Genomic DNA, 20,439 nt, shown 5'->3' with positions numbered 1-20,439 from the left:
CTATAGTTAATGTTGATAACTCTGAAGACATGTCTATTTTAACTAACAAATCAACATTAATACTGAATATTTTTAGATCACATGAACCTGAAAGCATTGGGTTACTTTCTGTTATAAGTTGTAGAATGTTATTGTATATATTCAAATGTATGTATGTATGAATATACATGTAATTCATATAAGCACTTAATTTTCTTGAAGCTAATTAAATAGAGCTCTTTTACAAATTAATTCTGGCAGTACTGTCCATAGGTAGAAAATACACACACATGCACACACACCTTACAGCTTCCATTCTAAAATGTTGGCCGACAGACACGGTAACACAAAATGCACTAGTTCTAAGTTGGATTCGTATTGTGTTTCTGGCAGATGAATAAGTTTACCTGGTCAAATGGCTAAAGCTTTTTAATGATATTTGTGGAGAAGACATTTAAGAGTTTTCATTTACCTTTGTTCCAAATAACCTTTTCCTCTTTAGTTTTTCTGATAAAATTCCCTCCCTGAAATTTGTATTTCAAAGAGATGGCCTATATAAGAGGTCCCAGAGAAGACCAGGTAGACCATTCACATCACAGAGGCACAGGGAAAGAATGTAAATGCTTCCAAGAAGGACTTTTGTTTTCTAGGGCCCAAATTTTCACCATACTTAGAAGCCTTTAGAGATATATTGGGGTGGTTTTGATTTTGGTAAAAAAAAAAAAAAAAAGAGAGAGATGGACTTCAGATTGTTTCTGGAGCTGAATCTCTTGTTTTGTGAAGATTTATAAGATGTGGACAGTTGCTTTAATTCCTCAAAGAATTAGGTTGCAACTTAAATGATAGCATAATTTGATCCACCTATCCAACGACATTATTCTCAGTTTGCTTCTATATTAGGGAGGAGCTTTCCAACTGAGATGGAAATCAAAAGATTTCTGTGTTCTGGATTTGGAACTGTTTGTGGAATGTTTTAATAAATCCTTTCACAGAGGCTTCAGATGCTTTTTCATCTGGGTACATCCTTTCATTTTAGCTTAGGGAAGAAGGCCTAAGAAAACTTCCTATCAGGCTCTGATTATCAGCTTCCAGTTTGGCCAACTTCTGACCACAGAGCTATTTAAAAACTCCTTTTAAAATATCTTGTCACTTTTCAGCCAGGACATAGAGTAAATGTTTCTGGCAGTATTGAACAGCCCCCCTTCCAGGTAAGAGAGGACCTCACGAGGGTATAAAAGGATACTTACTATCTTCCCAAGATCCAGAGTTACTCTCAAAGATAGCCAAAAGAAAGAACCAGCAACCTGCATGTCCCATTCAGGCAGAAAACCAAGCCAGGTTCTTAGGATACAAAACAAGACAAGCAGGAAGGCAGTAGCTGTCCCTGAGGAAGAAAGGCTCAAGAACCAGTATGTTTGGATTTGGAAAGAAAAGGACAGTGTGAAATTTTATTTTTGTCTTTTGACTGGGCATTACAGATGGCGATTCAGGAGAGCTGACTCTGGTATGAATTCTCATTTTCTCTGGCTTCTACCAGTTTTCCCAGGATCCCCTCTGTAGCCTCTGGTATCTACCAGAATTTGGCAAGATTTTTCGTTAATTTTAATTTTAATTTCCCTTGGCTGTTTAAGAGAATAACATAGCCATTTACCAGAAAATCCCTGAGTCCCACCAACTCTGGGAGGAGCTCATATGGGGGCCTCCTTCAAAGACAGATATGGGGGCATTCAAGTTGGCGTTGAAGGATTTATCCACAATGTTTGAGGACAAAATTTTTTCTAATGGCCCAGTTGGTTACAAATGATATGCTGATGTCTGGGCCAGTGTTTTGATGTTGTATTCCTGGGAGGGTGTAAGGGGGAGGCCTTAGGTGTTGTTTTAGATATCTTTTGTGTCTTTACTTTTTCATTACCCTTTGCAACAAAACTTGCAGTGAAACTGTTTTGGAATCTTGAAGGCTTTGGAAGCTTCTGCATACCAGTTAAAATAGGTACCCATTCTGTTTGTTTGATTTAGGAACCCTTGCTTTTTTTTTTTCTTTAATTTTTTTATTGTTATGTTAATCACCATACATTACATCATTAGTTTTGGATGTAGTGTTCCGTGACTCATTGTTTGTGCATAACACCCAGTGCTCCACGCAGAACGTGTCCTCTCTAATACCCATCACCAGGCTAACCCATCCCCCACCCCCCTCCCCTCTAGAACCCTCAGTTTGTTTTTCAGAGTCCATCCTCTCTCATGGTTCGTCTCCCCCTCCGACTTACCCCCCTTCATTCTTCCCTTCCTGCTATCTTTTTTTTTTCTTAACATATATTGCATTATTTGTTTCAGAGGTACAGATCTGTGATTCAGCTGTCTTGCACAATTCACAGCGCTCACCATAGCACATACCCTCCCCAATGTCTTATCACCCAGCCACCCCATCCCTCCCACCCCACCCCCACTCCCGCAACCCTCAGTTTGTTTCCTGAGATTAAGAATTCCTCATATCAGTGAGGTCATGTGATACATGCCTTTCTCTGGTTGACTTATTTCACTCAGCATAACACCCTCCGGTTCCATCCACGTCGTTGCTAATGGCAAGATCTCATTCCTTTTGATGGCTGCATAATATTCCAGTGTGTGTGTGTGTGTGTGTGTGTGTGTGTGTGTGTGTGTGTGTGTGTGTGTGTGTGTGTGTGTGTGCACACGCGCACACACACACACACACACACACCACATCTTCTTTATCCATTCATCTGTCGGACATCTTGGCTCTTTCCACAGTTTGGCTGTTTTGGACATTGCTGCTATAAACATCGGGGTGCCCGTACCCCTTCGGATCCCTACATTTGTATTTTTGGGGTAAATATCCAGTAGTGCAATTGCTGGATCGTAGGGTAGCTCTATTTTCAACTTTTTGAGGAACCTCCATACTGTTTTCCAGAGTGGTTGCACCAGCTTGCATTCCCACCAACAGTGCAGGAGGGTTAGGAACCCTTGCTTTTAAGTATACTTCTTAAATAAGTGAGCTTGTCTAATTGGAATATTCCTATATTGGCCATTGTAATTCTAGGGTATCTTTAGCAAGATTTTGCATTATTGTAGATATCTATAGCTTCTGGGACTGTAGTTCTTAGCCATAAAATAAGTAGGTGTGCTGGAAGTCAGTATGCTGAACTCTGGAATTTATTTTTTTTTTTTAATTTTATTTATTTGAGAGAGTGCGTGCACACAATCATGAGCTGGGCGGGGAGGGGCAGAGGGAGAAGCAGACTCCGTACTGAGCAGGGAGCCCAACATGGGGCTCCATTCCAGAACGCTGAGATCATGACCTGAGCCGAAGGCAGATGCTTAACCAACTGAGCCACCCAGGTGCCCCTCAACTCTGGAATTTAAAGATCCCATTTCTTCTAACTATAAGCTTTTGAGTCTCCCAGAGCCAAATTAATACCTAAAGGGATATGCTGCTGGGTTAGGAATTGTGTGGTGTTTTACAGCATACTTGTTGCACGGAAGTTTTTTTGAGTTTGGCAGGTAACCCAGTATCACTGTAGTGTCCATTGCATGGCCAGCTTACCCTAACACAGGAGTCTTAGAGTTAGCTGGCAAATGCTCTAATAGGTTTTTAAGTGCTCGGCCTGTGCCCATCAATTTTGTAGCTTTTGGCTTCTGAGATTCTCATCCGCAATAGCCTTTACCTTGTGTGCACCTTAACATAAGTGCAGTAACTGCGATGTTACTAACCAGTGAAAGGCTTTGTGTGCACCACCAGCACTTCTCAGTGTGGAGCTGGGGACTTGGGAAGGTACTGAACCAGCAGACCCCAGAGAATGGGAATCAGGGACCGGGATTCCCATGAAATGGGGAACTGCACACTGAACCATTAGAAGTCCCCAACAGGGAATCTGAGGACTGGGGTCCTCAGGACCTCTCCACTCCGATCAAGTGGAGAATTGCAGACCGAACTAGCCACAGCATGGTCTCGTCAAGTGGGGGACCGTAGAGAGCCAGTTAGGTCAGGGGCTCAACGCCAAGAGAGCAGAGCTCAGAACCAAGAGGAACGTCCCATGGCCCTGAGAAATGGCGAGAAAGACCAAGAACTCACAGGGCTCACGGGCACCAGAGCTAGCTGTTTCTCATTGTCCTCGAGGCTGTCTGAAGTTTCCTTCAGGTCCCACCACTGCCATCAAGTCTGTAAAAAGGAAATTCAGCTGAGGAAATTTTAAAGATCTTATTGGCTTTATTCAGTGATTCAGCATCCCATCGAGCAGACAGAAAGGAGCTCTGAGAAGCTGTACGAAGTGAAGCTTTTATAGGCAGAAGGGGGTGGGACAGGGAAGTTCCTGGGAAAGAGCATTGTTTCCGGCAAGATCACCTTCCTTTGGGGGACAGCTGGGGTCTGTCGGGCAGATTACATCACCAGTGCTGACCAGGTAACTCCAGGTGGACTGCTTTAAGATTCCACTCTTGGGAGAGGTTGAAACTGTAATTTAGATACCAAGTCTCGGTTTGGTGAGTGGGCTTAGTACGAGTGACTCCCACTTGGGCCCTCTCCCTTTTTTAAACGACACCCAAGGCTCAGGCCCCCCTGGTGGGCAGCCCCCAGGGCTGAGGACTGGGCCTCAGCCCAGGCCCCCTTCCCCCCCGGCCTCCCTGCCTTTGGCCACCGTGGCGACTCCCTGTGACTCAGGGACAAGGATGGTGTCCCCCTCTCAGCAGTCACCTCGGGGTTTTGCTCTAATTCTTTGGATAATTTTGATTTACCATTATTTGATTTAAGCAGCCGTCCCTTTCTGTGTATTCATTCTCCAGCCTTCTTTTCTTTCAGGTCTTGCCCCTCTCCACCTCCTCCTGCTGTGTGGCTGTTTGACGTTACTCGCCCTTCCTTCGCCTGCTTCGCTCCCATCTCAGCTCCGTCTCCAGCCGTAGATGGCCTGATGATGCGCCGGCCTTTTCACACGAAATCAACTTGCTTTGTTTTTGTTTTAATTTGGTTTTTGATTCTTGTTACTGTTGGCAGAAACAATGTTAATTCATGGGCCTTTTTCTTGCTAAATTTTGGGTGCCCTGGGGTGGGGGCTGCATCATGATCTGCTGAGGAATGAATGTAAGGACGGAGGCTGTCACCCTCCGAGGTGGTGGTTGCCTTCTGGTCATGTCTGTGGCTCAGGAGAGGGGGCCAGGCAGTGAGCTGTGTGATTGCCAAGCGTGTCAACAGATTGTGCAGGGGCCTCCCGTGTCAGGGGCAGAGGTCAAGGACAGGCCTGGGGAAGGGAAAGGCCCTGGCCCCTGAGCTGCTGCCAACCCCTGCACGGCTTCCCCTCCACGGTGGTGGGACAGGGAGCTTGGGGAGGGGTGTCAGGTGAACCGGCCAAGCGTGCTGTGCGCAGCCTCCGCACCCTGCAAAAGGGGAGGCCCAGGGAAGGCTGGGATGCGCCCGGCACAGCAGTGTTGGCGGAAGGAGCTCCTCTGCAACTCAAGACCAAGCCGGCCTCAGGCTGTGGGGGGGGACCCTGTCTCCCCCTCAGCAGCCTCGTGTCCTCTCTTGCAGGAGGTCCCAGGTCATTGAGAAATTTGAGGCCTTGGACATTGAGAAGGCAGAGCACATGGAGACTAACTCGTCAGCCGGGCCCTCGCCATCAAGCGACACTCGCCAGGGCCGTAGTGAGAAGAGGGCATTTCCCAGGAAACGGGTGAGCGCCTGGGGCCCGGGCAGGGCCACGTGCGGCCACGGGGGCACGCTCAGCACGTGGCCCCACCCCTTCTCACGGGGCCCCCAAACCCACACCTGCGCGCACGGCTGCTGGGCTTCCCGCTCTCGTTTCCCAGCTGTTTGCTTGCGTCTCTCCTCTCCTCCCGCGAGTGACTTTCTTGAGGGCAAGGCCTGTCTTCTGCATCTTCCTGTCAGAACGTCGTCCATTTCTGCTAAAGGCTAGTCCGACGATCCTCAGATCCCAGGTCATAGCTAGAGCTGCTCTCTTCCTCTCTGAGGCCGCCCAGCCACGAGGCTGGGCACCTTCCTTCCTCTTTCTTTCGAGTGGTGGCCACAGCCCTCGCTTCTCTACTCAGCCCACGGGCAGATCCCTCTTCTGAACCCCCCCGCCTCCTCCCAGGCAGCCCACCCGCCTCTTGTGGCCCTGCTGTGTCCGATCTTCATCTTCCTCCCCAGCTTCTCTCTGGGCTCGTGGGGTGCTCTGCTGCTGGCTGCCACAGAGTCCGGGGCTCTTCCTTCTGTGACCCCGAGAAGCCAGGGGATGGGGTGGGACCAGGAGAGTGATGGTGACGAGTGCATCTGAAAGGAAAGGCCGCCCCAACAGCTAGCGCGTCTCCGAACCCGCTGCGTGAAGCGGGGGGCGCTAGACGAGGAGTCCTGCACCCTGGCTCTGGTCCCCACGCTGGCCCAGACTTGCCATGGGAGCCCAGACAGAGTGCTCTCGTCCTCGCCTGGGAACAGTCTTGACCCTCCCGCAGCTCTGGCTGCTGGTCTCCCCGCTCCCCGCCGCAGTGTCCTGGCTTGTACTGACCGGCGGCCGCTCTCTGCCACAGGACCTCCCCAGCGAAGCCCCCACAGCTCCTCTCACGGACACCTCGGCCTCCCCCCTGTCTCCACACCGAAGAGCCAAGTCACTGGACAGGAGGTCCACGGAGTCCTCCCTGACGGTGAGCCCAGGCGCCTGCGCACCGAGGCCTGGAGACGCTGCTCCTGCCGCTTCTGTCACTTGGGGTCACTGTCTGCTTATGTCCGTGTCTCCGTGCTACCTGTCCCCTCTGCACCGGCCTTCGTGTCTGTGCGTGGGAAGCAGATGCTGGGTTTTGTTCCCCTTTTTGGACTCCATGGGCATCCTGAGCTCTGAAGTGCCTGGTACAGGCCACTTGGCCAAGACAGCAAAATCCTGACTTCGGGGCACCGGGGCCACAGCAAGGAACCTCTGTTCTTGTTTTGGGTGTTTGTATCAGTGACATTTTGGAGGCAGGAGCCCCCTCTACCTGGGAGCCCTTGCCTTGTTTGTGATGTTTCACTGCAGAAGGAGAAAGGCCTTTGCCCTAGGTCCTTTGAGCTGCAGCAGTGGGGGTGTGCGTGGGGCATGGTCAGATGGGACCATCGCTCCCTCAGGGAGCTGAGAGTGGCCCACCAGAGGCCCTGGGAGTGAAGGACAGCTGCTCACAGGGTGACCTGGGGCTCAGCAGCCTTCTGAGAAGCCTGCGGTGGGTTCCACTTCTACCTCTAGGGTGTGGAGCCACCCACCCACACACTGACATGAACCTGAACAAGGATGGGAGGCCATCTTACCTAGACGAAGTTGGTTTTTTTCCTTGAGCCTGGCCGTGGCTCAGAGGTCTGGAACAGAGACTCCTAGAACACGTGTTGCTGGTGGTGGTCCTGCCACTGTACACCTGTTCTCATAATTCCCCGCCCCGCCCCCCCCCCCCCCCCCCCCAGTCCCTCAAATACAGAAAGACATCATAGCCTATTTCTGGTCAAGACAGCCGTGGGGAAGTCGAGAGCAAGCACATGGGGCGAGGAGAAGGATGATCCACATCTCTTTAGGCGCTGGCTTTACAGGTGTCCAGGCGTGAAACACAAGGCCCAGTTGGGCTGCAGGTGGTCCTCAGGTGCTTCCTCCCGCGGCTCCGCAGGCCCCGGGACACTGGTGCAGGAGGGCCCGGCTGGGACAGCACCCCCTGCTTTCCTGTCAGCTGTCCAGGGTTTGCATCTTGCAGGGAAACGGAGCCTAAAGCCCGTCCTGTTCGATACGCCTCAAGGCCTCAGCAGGCTTGCTGCTGCATCTTTGCTCAACACTGTACGTGGGCTCTGCTCTTCAGGCTTCCTCTCTCAGTCTTCCTGTGGCTTCTGTGAGAACTACTGATTTCTTCTTTTAGTGCTCACTGCAGATTTTCCCCTTCATGGGAAACACTAAACAGCTCTCCCTCCGGGCCGTTCTGTGCTGCCAGGCAGCCGCTGCTGACGTAGCCAGGGGCTTCTCTCAGAGCGTCCGGGCCGCCCAGCTTCTGCTGCTCACAGGGCGCTGGGGCCGTGCCCTTCCCTCCTCATCAGCCCGCCGAGCCCGGCATCTCCTCCCTCGAAGACACGCGAGTCTGCAGAGTGTTTGCGGGCAGGGGAGAAACCCCTTTTCCTGCCGCCCACCTCATCTGGACAGAAATGCGTGCCCCTAAGTCACCCTTCCCCTACAACTGGGATATCAGCGTCCTTTCTTCTGAACTGTTCTTTTTTTTCCTCCCTTTCTTAGCCCGACCTGCTGAATTTCAAGAAAGGCTGGCTGACCAAGCAGTACGAGGACGGCCAGGTGAGTACGGAGGGCTGCTGGGGCCCCTGAGGCAGTGGGGAGCAGGTGCGAGGTCTACTCGTCCCTGGCAGGTGTGGGAACCCTGGCTCGATCCCCCACCTCCAGCGTGACCTCTTGTCTTGTGGGCCAGGACTGTGGTGTGGCCGAGACCCCCATCTCCTCAGGGACGTGGAGGTGCACAGCCTCCCCCCCGACCCTCGGTTCTGCAGTGGGGGGTGGGGGCCTCTGGAGAAGATTGCCCCCCTGTACCCTGCAGGGATCTCAGCCTCAGGCCAGGGGAGCATCCTTACAACACTAGCTCCCTACCTGGTAATCTTTCCTAAAAGCTTCCCGGGAGCCCAGGCTCCCCAGGGAGCCTCTGGTTGTGTGGTTGGCTTGTGGTTGCTTACAAGGCCGGCCAAGTGGACAGCAGCCGAGGGCTTCTAGACTCTACCAGAGACTCCAGCTCAGCTGCAGTCCTGGGAGGAGCCAGTGGGGTACATTCTTACCATCAGACTCAAGCAGGAAGAGCCACTTGCAGCTGCACCTGCCAGCCCCACCTCGACCCTTGTTGGGGCTGGAAGGCCAGGCCTCCAAGAAAGCGTGAAGAGGAGCCTGCTAGTTCATACCGAGAGAAGCCCCGAAACCCTGCCCTCCCGAGCTCCCCCTCGTGCCTCCCTGAGTGACTGCCGAAACATCCTCTTTCGGGGATTGATATCAATCCCCTTGGCCTTGCCTGAAGACTCAAGTCTCCCTCCTTGCTCCTCACAGTGAAGACTTGGGAAGCTAGCTGGCTGGTTTGCTCCTGCTGGCTGCAGATGGGCGCGCCCCTCTGGTTAGCCCCCAGTGGCCGTAGCTCAGTCAGCCCCTGAAGGATGGAGATGCTGTTTCCACAGCCACCTTCCAGCTCTGAGGGCCCAGCCCCCTGTCTGCAGCCTCTGGAGCTGAGATTGAGGACTGCAAAGCACTTTTCACCAGCCACAGCACTGTGGGTTCCAGAGAGCCCATAGCCTGCGGCCCACCGCAGCTCTCCATGCTGCCTGGCCACGGGGGAGCCGCAGCTTAGCAAGTGCCCTGAGGTCATGTGTGCATGGCTGCCTGCGGCCTGAGCGGAGTCCTGTGTGTGTCTGCCACTTGTGGGAGGGGCCCCCTGCCCTCTGCTTTTCCTGTGCTCTGCGAGGTTCCCCCAGGACTCTGGCTGCGGATCACCTGGCAGCAGGAAATGTGCTGCTCTACTCTAGTTGTCTGCTTTTTCCCTTCCCTTTTAGTGGAAGAAACACTGGTTTGTCCTTGCTGATCAAAGTCTGAGATACTACAGGGATTCGGCGGCTGAGGAGGTGAGTGTCTTGGTTTCCTTCCTAGTTGTGGAGACAGCTGAAGGCGTCCAGCTGCTGCTGCTCCGGGCTCAAGGCCCCTTCTGTCTGTCGACAGGTGCCCAAGTTGCTGTCTTGGGTTTCCCGGTCTAGATTGGGTGGGAAGGCTGAGCATAGTGTGACCACCTTTTGATGTTCTCCTGACTGATTCTTCCTGAAACGTTGAGCTGTTTTGAGGCCCTGCTTTAGGCGCCCTGGTTGTGTGTTTCAGTGGCTTCTCTTTTCTCTGTTCTTTGAAAAACATTGAAAGATGTCTTATTTTAAAACTCAGGATGAGCAATTTTGTTTTTTTCTACAAAGATTTCATGGAGAGTGGAGTCTCTTGAAGGAATGGCAGGCACTAAATCTTGTCCCTTGTCTTTTGGACAAAGATGGGATGTGACAAATGCACTTGGTTGGCCCGGTTGACTGTCTTGATTCCATGGCTGAAGACCAACCAGAAGGGGCTCTTTTTTCTTCAGCAAAAAAAAAAAAAAAAAAAAAATCATCTCTTGAGCAATTTGGCAAGTCTGTGTTCCTACCTTTTGCCTTGCATTCCACTCCCGGAATTCTTCAGATATATTTCCACTTAGAGGAAAAGATCTGTGCCCAAGGTTAGTCATTCCTGCACTTTTGTAATAGCAGAAGATTGGCAAGAATCTAAATATCTGTCATTAGGAGGCTGGTTATATATATTTACGTATCGTGAACCTCAGAAAAAGGAAGTTCTTTATGGACTTCAGTGGAAAGATGTGTGATACAAGGTAGATGAGAGTGGTGTGGGCAGCAGGCCCTTGGTGCTACCTGACATCAGGGAACGCGGGAGCATGTGTGGTTAGTAGTCTGTGCATAGACCAGCCGTTCTCAGAGTGTGGTCTGTGGACCCCTGGAGACCTTTCGGGGGGCTGGTCTACTCAGAACTCTTGTCATAAAGTTAAGATGCCATTTAAAGTCTCCGTGCTTGAATACTCTTCTATATTCTATGATTCAAAATCGACAGTGAGCCTGAGTCTCTTCTGCTGCCTACTGGAGTATGAGGGGTGCCTCGTGGGAAAGCACTTGCGCCTTCTGGTGGCTTCTCCCCGTGCAGTACTGTCTGCACTGGAGAGAGCAGCTGAGACACAAACTGCTCACTCACTGGGGGTGTTTGGCACCTTCTTAAAAATGAACCAAGTGAGTCTATTCCTTCAAAGAAAACAACTGACAGTTTGTTGCCAGCGATACAATTTGAGCTTTCAAGCGAATTTGGAACTTTGGAAAATGTGTTTTCCCTGTCACAAACTTGACAGCTTCCCTTTCCTTACAGGCCGTCCTGACGACATAGGTGCTAATCCTATCATGTTTTGAGGTTGTGTAATGAAATGTGTCAACTTGTGGAAGATCCACCTAACTTGATGTCTTCCAAATGACCAATACGTAAATTACAAAATCACACACGGGTAAAGGTCCATTCAGAGGACAGTGAAGAACCGTGGATTTTAATATAATAGTATGGAAAGTCCTTTGATAGGATTTCAGATTCCACTTGGCAGTTAACCTTTAAGAAAATACAACTTTTCACAGTGTGTCAATCAAACTGTCATGCCATACACCTTCAACTTAAACAGTGATGTATGTCAACTATTCCTCAACAAAACTGGAAAAAAAGAAAGAAATGACTATTAAAATACGTCTCTCTTTTCCAGTCCCTATATCTATATAAGGTTGGACAGTCTTCATATACGGTTGACCCTTCAACAGACACAGGGGTTAGGGGTGCATCCCCTTGTGCAGTTGAAAACCTGCATATAACTTTTGACTCCCCCAAAACTGAACTAAGAGCCTACTGTTGACAAGCCTTACCAACAGCGCAGTTAACACGTTTTGCATGTTATATATATCATATACTGCATTCTTAGAATAAAGTAAGCTAGAGAAAAAGGCCATTAAGAAAATCATAAGGAAGAGAAAATACATTTACAGTACTGTACTACATCAGAAAAAAATCCATGTACAACTGGACCCACACAATTCAAACCCATATTGTTCAAGGGTCAACCATACTTCATTCAAAACGATATATCGAACAGGATGAATGCAGCAACAGATGTGAGAATCGAGCTGTCCTTGGAAACCAAGCATTTAAAGAAAGATTTGCAAAAATCCATTGCTGACTTTTTGAAATATTTTTTTGAAAAAATAAAATGGTTTATTTGTGTTCTTAAAGGAGCAAACATGTTAATTTTCTTCCTAGTTTATTTCTAATGTGCTAAATATCATCAATAGATAAAAGCCACGTAAATGAAAACTCTTGGGGATCCTCAATTTTTAAGAAGCTTTATAAGAGAGTCCCAAGATCAGGTTTGAGAACCACTGGCATGGGCTATCTTTGGCAGGATGCACAGGGACATGGCATGGATGCTTCCAGGTAGTATAGGATAGGCAGTATCCTTACTCATCAGTGTATGTGCCCGTTACAAATAAAGCTAACTTGGAAATTTGCTTGTCTAGGTGTTGACTTTTACTTTTTCTCTGTAGGCGGCTGACTTGGACGGGGAAATCGACTTGTCTACGTGTTACGATGTCACAGAGTATCCAGTCCAGAGAAACTATGGCTTTCAGATACATGTGAGCCTGGGGTGGAGTTTGGAGACAGGCTTGGTGTGGAGTTGGGCGACACGGGCTTGACCTGTTGGAATGTTTCTCCAAGAACCCGGTGTCTTGGTCCGGGGACACTTGTGGGCAAGCCTGACCGCCCACAGGCTTGGTCGGCACACGTTCTTTGCCGTCAACACTTGTGCCTTGACCTTTGCCTTTGTCCCTAGCACCTCATCCCAACCCCAGTTTGTGATCTGAGCAAAGAATTAGGCATTAGCATCTTTCTTCTCAATACCATTTAGAAGCTTTCTGTTACTGAAGGTTCTTTCCTTTTTCTTCTCTTTTAAATGCTGGCATTTGGGAAGAACATGGGATATGGGAAATAAGAATAGAAGTGTTAAGCCTTTTAAACCTAAACACTAGGTTTTTACTCATTTGTTCTTCATTTGGACATTTATTCGTCCACTTATAAGTCTTTTTCCCCACAGTCTTGTGAGGGACTCAGGCAAGCAAGGCACTGCCCCCCCCCCCCCCCAAAAAAGAATCTGGAGAAATGAAATGGTTCTCCTGGGCCATTTCATTAATGCTGGTGGCTCAAGGGCTACCTGGAGGCAGCCAGGCTCAAGGTTAGGGCACAGTCCTCAACTGTAAGATCAAGGGGTACCCAAAACCGCCCTCGGGCTCCAGAATTAGCCAGAGTGACTCACAGAACACAGGAAAGCACTATACTTAACAATTGTAGTTTCCTTATAGCAGAGGGATACAAATCAGAGCAAGGCAGAGGAAGAGACATGGAGAACTGTACTGGCATGGCCCCAAGCGCAAACCTTCCGTGTACTGGGATGGCCCCAAGCGCAAACCTTCCGTGTACTGGGATGGCCCCAAGCGCAAACCTTCCGTGTACTGGGATGGCCCCAAGCGCAAACCTTCCGTGTACTGGGATGGCCCCAAGCGCAAACCTTCCGTGTACTGGGATGGCCCCAAGCGCAAACCTTCCGTGTACTGGGATGGCCCCAAGCGCAAACCTTCCGTGTCCTTGGGGATGCCTTCCCTCTTGGGTGATGTGTGGCGGTACCCAGAGCTTCCAGTCCAGGAAGCTCACCCGAGTCAGTGGCCAGAGCTTTTACCGAAGCTTCCTGACTGTTGTTGACTTACTGTCCATGTAGTCGAATGCAGTTTCCAGCCCTTTCCCCAGAGCTCGGCTGATTTCACGTGTCACAAAGTCCCAACCCTCTCACTTCATGGCTGGTCTTTCTGGAGTGGCCAGCCCTCACCCTGAATAACAAGGATTCACAGGTTACTTCCCAGAAGCTGGGACAAAGGCCAGACCTCTCTTTGGGCAAAGCTAATTCTTTCCTCACAAGAGCCCTGGGAGCACGTGCTAATGAGCAGCCGGACAGAGCTGCCACCTGGGACTCGGTTTCTCACTGGGAGCCAGAACTCCACTTGGGTTGCCTTTTTTTTTTTTTTTTTTTAAGACTCCATTTATTTATTTGACAGAGAGAGACACAGCGAGAGAGGGAACACAGGCGGGGAGTGGGAGAGGGAGAAGCAGGCCCCCCGTGGAGCAGGGAGTCCGATGCGGGGCTCCATCCCAGGACCCTGGGATCATGATCTGAGCCAAAGGCAGATGCTTAATGACTGAGCCACCCAGGCGCCCCTCCACTTGGGTTGCCTTTAACGGGGTCTTTCCTTTAGGTCTTTGGGTCCAGAAACTCAGTTTCATTTCTGGACTCAAGAGTAGATCAGGCACCTTGGGACTAACTTGTATTAACCAAACCCAGAGGAGACCAAGGTTCAGACCCACAGGCCGGTGAGTTTATTACAAGGAGAAATCCAGGCGGCAGCCCACCAGGCTACTGGTCATGGCATTGCCTGCATGCAGGGCAACTGCGTGGACACCAAGGCCTGGTTGGAGGTTGCAATGATGGCCCGACATCAGGGCTAGGGCATGAGCTGGTGGATCTTGGTGGCCCAGGCTGCCCTGCTGTGATGCTCTTCAGCCCTTGTCCCTGCGGGAGGAATAGACGTGCTCAGTAAGCCAGCATGTCAGACAGCGTTGGAGACATTGGTGAATTCTGGCTTTCTGGGCCCATGCTGACCCCCCCCCACCCTCACCCCTACTTTTCCATTTTAAAGAGCAGGTCTCTGTGGGTAGGGCATCCCTGGGGTAAGAAGTGTTTTATCAGAGGTCAGCACCCATCACTGGGCTTGTTACAGCTTCATTGTTCTAGGGCTGCCTTCTACGTGATGAGGCGGTGGCCTGAACCGCGCAGGGGCCAGTCTCTATCTGAGAACGCACCTGCTCTCCCCGTCACAGACGAGGTCATTTCTGAGTCCCATGTGTTCCCCTAGCGGATCTCAGCTGTCAGTGAGACCCCTCTTCACTTCACCCTAGGCGGGGCATTGTGAGCTTAGCTCCTTCTGATGCTTTTCCATGAGCCCCATGGACTCGGAGTTCTAAGCCAGGGGAGATTGCTTCCAGTGCGGGAGAGGGCGGTCCCAGGAGGGGCCCAGCCTAAACCACTAAGGAGCTTTAGGATCTTGCGAGGCAGGGCTGGAGGGCTGAGTTTGCCGTGTTCGTGCCTGGCCACCAGACCTAGTGGCACCTACAAGGTAGCTGAGTGCAGAAGCCAGGTGAGGGTGGCACCGTGGCAGCCCTGCATGCCGGGTCAGGAGTCAGTCTTGTCCTGAGGTTGGGGGAAGCCCTGGAATGTATTAGAAGACGCTGAGGCAGTTGTGCCTTAGTAAGACACACCCAGCAGGACATGCAGCGCACTTAGGAGGGGAAGGTAGAGGCAGAAGGCCGGGCGGTGAGAGGCAAAGAAAATGGTGGGAAGGGCCACGGTGGAAGAGCAGCCGGGCTGTGGCTCTGGCCAGGGGAAGGCGGAGGCAGGGGTGAGGGGCTGCGCCCCACAGCACGGAGAGCCTTGTGCTGAAGGCGGGCAGCAGAGGCGGCTTCGCGGGAGGGCAGCTTCTGGAGCTCTGGCCCGTGCTGCGTTTTGAGGCCTCCCTAAGAACATGAGACAGGCAGCCATGAGCGTGCACCTGGTTGGGAGAGAGCTGTTTGCAGGTGAGAGATGAGCCTGTGGGAGAGAATGTCCGGATTGCTGAGGTCAGACTGCAGAAAGCCCACACGAGTGGGAGGAAGCCGAGGAGCCAGGGATGCCGAGGAGCTGGTCCCGGGGCACGAGGGGCTGGTGCTCCAGAGAGCCCTGAGGCAGCAGCCCTGCGCTTGGCTTGCACGGAGGGGAAAGTGGTGACGGAGAGATGAGCTGGGCCGTGGGCTGTTGGCTGTCTGGACTGGGGGTGCGGGCCGTGGCCTGAGGTGGAGGATGAGGTCAGGTCCAAGCTGCGCTTTGCAGCGTGCTCAGCCGGCCAGTGGTCTCTTACATGCTGGCCCCTGGCTGTGCCAACGTCCATCCCAAAACCACTTGGTGACTTCATCTTCCCATCAGCTGACTAGCTGACGTGTCTCGCAGGCCCATTGGTCAGTAGCCTGAGCAGCCTAGGGAACGGTACTGACACCCTCACTTCTGTGACACGGGAGCCCGTGGTGCAGGAACAGGGAGGTGGCCTCCGGGAGACCACCACCTGCATTTCGTGCCCCTCTTGTCTTGGGTGCTGCCTGTCTGCGTGGCTCAGTGACACAAGGGTTGCAGCCCAGAGGCCTCTCTGCTCGCTGGCCCTGCTGCCCGCTCTCAGCCCCTGTCTGGCTCCCCTTCCCTCCTGTCCGCCTTCTATCCCCACATGGTGCAACTCCTCTCCCTCAGCCACCACCAGCGTATTCCTCCGTCTCGACTCCTGTCCCACCAGGTCACCCAGGTCAGGGGCATGCAGTCCTGGGATTGTGCTAAAAGCACCCCCCTCCGCTCCCATATCCTGTCAGTGAGGACCGCATACCACCTCCTTTACCGCCCCGGAACCTCCCTCTTCTCTGTCGCCATGCTAAATCTAACTATGACTGCCCTGGCGGCAGCCCAGCAGGTCTCCCTGCCTCTTCTCAGCCCGACAGACGCGGCCCCCGGAGGGCCAAGCCTGCCCGCCGAGTCCCGTGCCTGCCACTCTCCTCCCCATCACCCTGTGCACCTGATGTGCCTGGCTGCATGCCGCTGGGCCTGGGACGGTGCTGTCCCCGGCCTGGGGGCCCCTTCCCACTGCTCGCCACACACTGGCTTTGTTCTCGGGTCGTGCTCTCTCCTTCCCCCTAGTCTGTGAGCCCCTGAAAGAGCAGGGCGAGCCATCCGGGGACCAGGGACGTTGTAGGCACACAGGAAACAGAGGAGGTTGGCTGAGTCAGCCACAGAAGCAGATTTGCTCTTTCCTGTGCTCTCCGACTTTTCTTCCAGGGGGGCACACACAGTGCTCCTAGGACAGCCCCCTACCTGGCTGCAGTTCTCCCTACAGGATGTCCTTTGGGGGCAGGGAGGGGACAGTCCCTGATGACAGCTTGTCTTTTGTGCAGACGAAGGAGGGCGAATTCACTCTTTCTGCTATGACGTCTGGAATCCGGCGGAATTGGATCCAGACCATCATGAAACACGTCCACCCAAGCTCTGCTCCAGACGTGACGAGGTAGGAGAGCCAGGGTGCCTGCGGGAGCCACCTTCCCTGCCAGCCACCGCCTCGCTCCGTCATGGGTCTGTGGTTCTTCTCTCCCAGCACAGCCCTCTTCCTTTCCTCCTTTGTCCCATCGCCGGCTGGCCGCGCGCAGTCTCCCTCCGGCGTCCTGGTTTTTCTGCCTCACGTGACCTCTTCCTCCTTTAAGCCTGGCCAGGGGGGCCATGTGTGCAAGGAGCGTTTGCGCCCCTGGGGGCACTGAACTGAGTGGGAGAAGCCCCTCCAGCCCGGGCGCTGGGCCTTGCTGGCGGCGGGGTAAGGGCAGCCCTGGATGCCGCCTTCACGGGCTGCCAGGACGTGTCTTTTTCTTGGTCTTTTTGCCCCATGCCTCCATCTGTTGGATTTCTGTGCAACCAGGAAAAACTTCTTTGAGACTTGGTGCCAGAACTGGGTTGGAAATCTTGTTCTCCCCTCACGTTGAGTCTCTGTGGTTTGTACACCTCATGATGTGCCACATGCCTTCCTCCTCCTGCCCTGAAGGTGAGAAACCTGCTGTTTTCAGTTCAAGAGAAAGAGAAGATTATGGTGCATGGGGCTGGTTCCACGATGCCCAGAACTCTGACGTCCTCAGCTGAGGGCTTCAGAGCCTTCACCTGTTCTGAGAACCCATTTACACTTTTCAGGTCATGTACTTTGCATGATTCTTCAAGTGTCTTTCTTACGTTGTTGGTCACACCTGGTGGGGGGGGGCATCCCAGGGCCCACTGTGTGCCCCTCAGCGGCCTGGGACAGCTGTGGCCATGCCAGATCTTTGTCAAGGGCTTGCCTGCTTCCTAGTGACACTGCACCTCTTTGAGCAAGAAGGTAGGAACAGAATCTCCTCTCCTATGTGTATTGACATTGTTTGTTCATTCCTTCATTTATTAAGTGAACAGAATATTTGGTGGTTGTTCCTGTCAGTAAGACCAGGTGTTGGTGGCCAGGACAAGTTCTCAAGTGTCCTCTTAGGAGAGCTTATCTGTTAGTGGAGTGCATCCTGCCCACGGAGATGAATGGCGCGCTCTCATCCTCATGGGGCAGCCTCAGTGGCTGTCTTTGGGTCCCTGGAGCAGAGACCAGGCAGGAGCAGAAAGACCAAAGCTTTGTAAGGCCAACCTTGAGGGTGCCCCCCCTAGCAAAGCAAGAGAGGCAGCTCGGGGTTCTCTGGCAGGGCTGCTGCCACAGTGGCATGGGTGGTGGACATGAGGGGACCTGAGGTCCTCTCCTGGCCTCCAGCCCTCCCCTGCCTGCTGTGTCCTGGCCGGCCCCAGCTGCTCCACGAGGGCCTGGCCCTTGCAGGGATTGAGGGGCCCAGCTGGAGGAAATCAGCTTGGGATGTCGCAGGGCCAGCATGTGGCGTTGGCCTCAGAACAGGAGTGGAGGACACACCTGAGCATATGCACAGGCACGTATGTCCCAGGGTGACCTTCACGGTTCCCTGCCACACTCAGATGTTGGGTCCGTGCGGGGACTGCCGGCCCACAGGGACCAGGTCTTGCATTTGTGTCACATGGTTGGCTTAGCGATTGTCTTCCTCACTAGAATTTACTTCAGAATTAGGGTGTCTCAAACTTAGGGGCTCCTCACTCTCCCCCAGTTTGTCTTCAGCCTTTCTGCTGGTTTCATTTGGGCTTTTAGAGTGTGAGGAAAACTTGGACTTTTTTAGTGCATACAGGGCCAAGTCAAATACAAAGGTCAGAGGGCAGGTTTGAGCAATGCATCGTAGTCCCCTTGCGTCGGTGGTGGGGAGTTGCAGGGACTTCCTGCCGGGGGCTGCAGGGACTCCCCGTCACGGAGCCGGGGCTGCTGCCCCCAGCTCTCCGTGTGGTTGTATGGGGTCAGCTCTCAGTTCGGTGGCATTGGAAGATCTCTTCGGGAGAACTTTTCTTCAGCTGCGCATGTGGTCTTAAACCGGCAGCTTGCGGGTCCCACCACCCGGAAGCACTTGAGACACATGACCCAGAGCATGATGATGACCATGTTTTCTTTCCCTTGGGTGCCTCTTTCCCAGGCTCCTTTCTCTTTAACTCCCATTTAAAGACCGGCGCTCCCTGGGGCTCCTGGGTGGTTCAGCTGGTTAAGCGTCCAGCTCTTGATCGCAGCTCAGGTCTTAATTTCAAGGTCATGAGTTCAAGCCCCGCGTTGGGCTCCACCCTAGGCATGGAGCCTATTAAAAAAAAAAAAAAAGGAAAATTAAAGACAGGTGTCCCCAGCCCACCACCCCACGGCACCACCCTCGCTGGCCCTCGAGACCCTAGCTGGCTTCCAGCTCTGTTCTGCCGGCTTGGGCAGGACCAGAGGCTACTGTGCTCCAGCCAGGGGCCTCAAACCACAACTGATGCTCCCACCTCACCCCTGCTCAGGGGGCATCCTCTTTGGGAATCTTTGCTTTGGGGCAAACTGGACAAAGGCATGGACTCCTTACTGGGCAAGGAGAGGTGCCCTTGAATCCGCTCCCTACTCACCTGCACGAGGTGGGCCACTACATGGTGCAGGCACATAGGTGCCACCTGGGCCATTTCTCTCACCAGGGCACAGTGGTCTCAGGCCTTTCATGCTGTGATCCATCTGTCACACCAGCCACCAGAGTGGTTTTCCTAAAATACAGACCTGACTGGGTTATTTACCACTTGTTAAAAAACCCTCGAGCCTTTGGGGAGAAGTGGTCGGTCTCATTCATTCTGTCAGCACTGCCCGGTGCATGCACGCCACAGGTTTGGCCTCCATCACGATCTCCTTTAGATGGTGGCCATGCCCAGTGCAGCCTGTTGGAGACTCCGTCGTGACACTCTCCGACAGCATCTCTGTCGGGTTCCTCTGAGGTCCGAGACTGGAAACTCTGAGCCATCTGTGGCTCTTCCTTTCTTGTCCCCACTCAGAACCGGTTTAGGTTCCCCCTATGTAAGGGACACAGGTAAAGGCAAAGTGTCCTTTCCTCCCCTCTCCTATGGGAACCATAGCCGCATAGAAGGAGAAAGTGGTGGAGCTGGGCACCCTTCCAGGGCAGGTGGCTGTCACCAGGAGCTGCACCTCACAGGCTTCTCTGCCCCTTGCCCCCAGCTCACTGCCAGAGGAAAAGAACCGGAGCAGCTCCTCCTTTGAGACCTGCCCGAGGCCAAGTGAGAAGCCAGAGGCGGAGCGTGGAGAGCCAGACCCCGAGCAGAAGAGGAGCCGGGCTCGGGAGCGGAGGCGGGAGGGCCGCTCTAAGACCTTTGACTGGGCTGAGTTCCGCCCCATCCAGCAGGCCCTGGCTCAGGAGAGGGCCAGCGCCACGGGGGCTTCTGACGCCCACCCCGAGGCTGAGGCCGGCGAGCTGGAGCGGGAGCGTGCGCGGCGGCGGGAAGAGCGCCGTAAGCGCTTCGGGATGCTCGATGCCACGGATGGGCCGGCCGCTGACGACACGGCCCTGCGGATGGAGGTTGACCGCAGCCCGGGACTGCCTGTGACTGCCGACCTCAAGACACAGAACGTCCACGTGGAGATCGAGCAGCGGTGGCATCAGGTGGAGACCACTCCTCTCCGGGAAGAAAAGCAAGTGCCCATTGCCCCCCTGCACCTGTCCTCCTCCGAGGATGGAAGTGACCGGCTCTCCGCTCACGAGCTGACCTCTCTGCTGGAGAAGGAGGTAATGGGCAGACAGGTGGCGGGGTTCTGTGCAGCAA

At 53.0% G+C, this 20,439-nt stretch overlaps 1 protein-coding gene across 10 annotated transcripts in view; it reads left to right on the top strand.

The window, feature by feature from the left end:
- LOC113939664 (myosin phosphatase Rho interacting protein) overlaps positions 1-20,439 on the top strand; it is a 147,194-nt gene that overhangs the window by 103,064 nt on the left and 23,691 nt on the right. For 9 of the 10 annotated variants that reach the window (XM_027626098.2, XM_027626096.2, XM_027626097.2 and 6 more), the window contains 7 exons: positions 5,516-5,657; positions 6,511-6,624; positions 8,214-8,270; positions 9,518-9,586; positions 12,119-12,208; positions 16,644-16,753; positions 19,838-20,402. In XM_027626098.2, the coding sequence (XP_027481899.1) occupies positions 5,516-5,657; positions 6,511-6,624; positions 8,214-8,270; positions 9,518-9,586; positions 12,119-12,208; positions 16,644-16,753; positions 19,838-20,402 (1,147 nt within the window). The remainder of the gene's footprint in view (positions 1-5,515; positions 5,658-6,510; positions 6,625-8,213; positions 8,271-9,517; positions 9,587-12,118; positions 12,209-16,643; positions 16,754-19,837; positions 20,403-20,439) is intronic. The other variant, XM_027626099.2, reaches the window with a different exon arrangement.

This window comes from Zalophus californianus, chromosome 16 (genome assembly GCF_009762305.2).
Source record: "Zalophus californianus isolate mZalCal1 chromosome 16, mZalCal1.pri.v2, whole genome shotgun sequence".
NCBI lineage: Eukaryota > Metazoa > Chordata > Mammalia > Carnivora > Otariidae > Zalophus > Zalophus californianus.
Note: the sequence above shows the minus strand (reverse complement) of the source record. Positions and strands in the feature narration are given on the sequence as shown.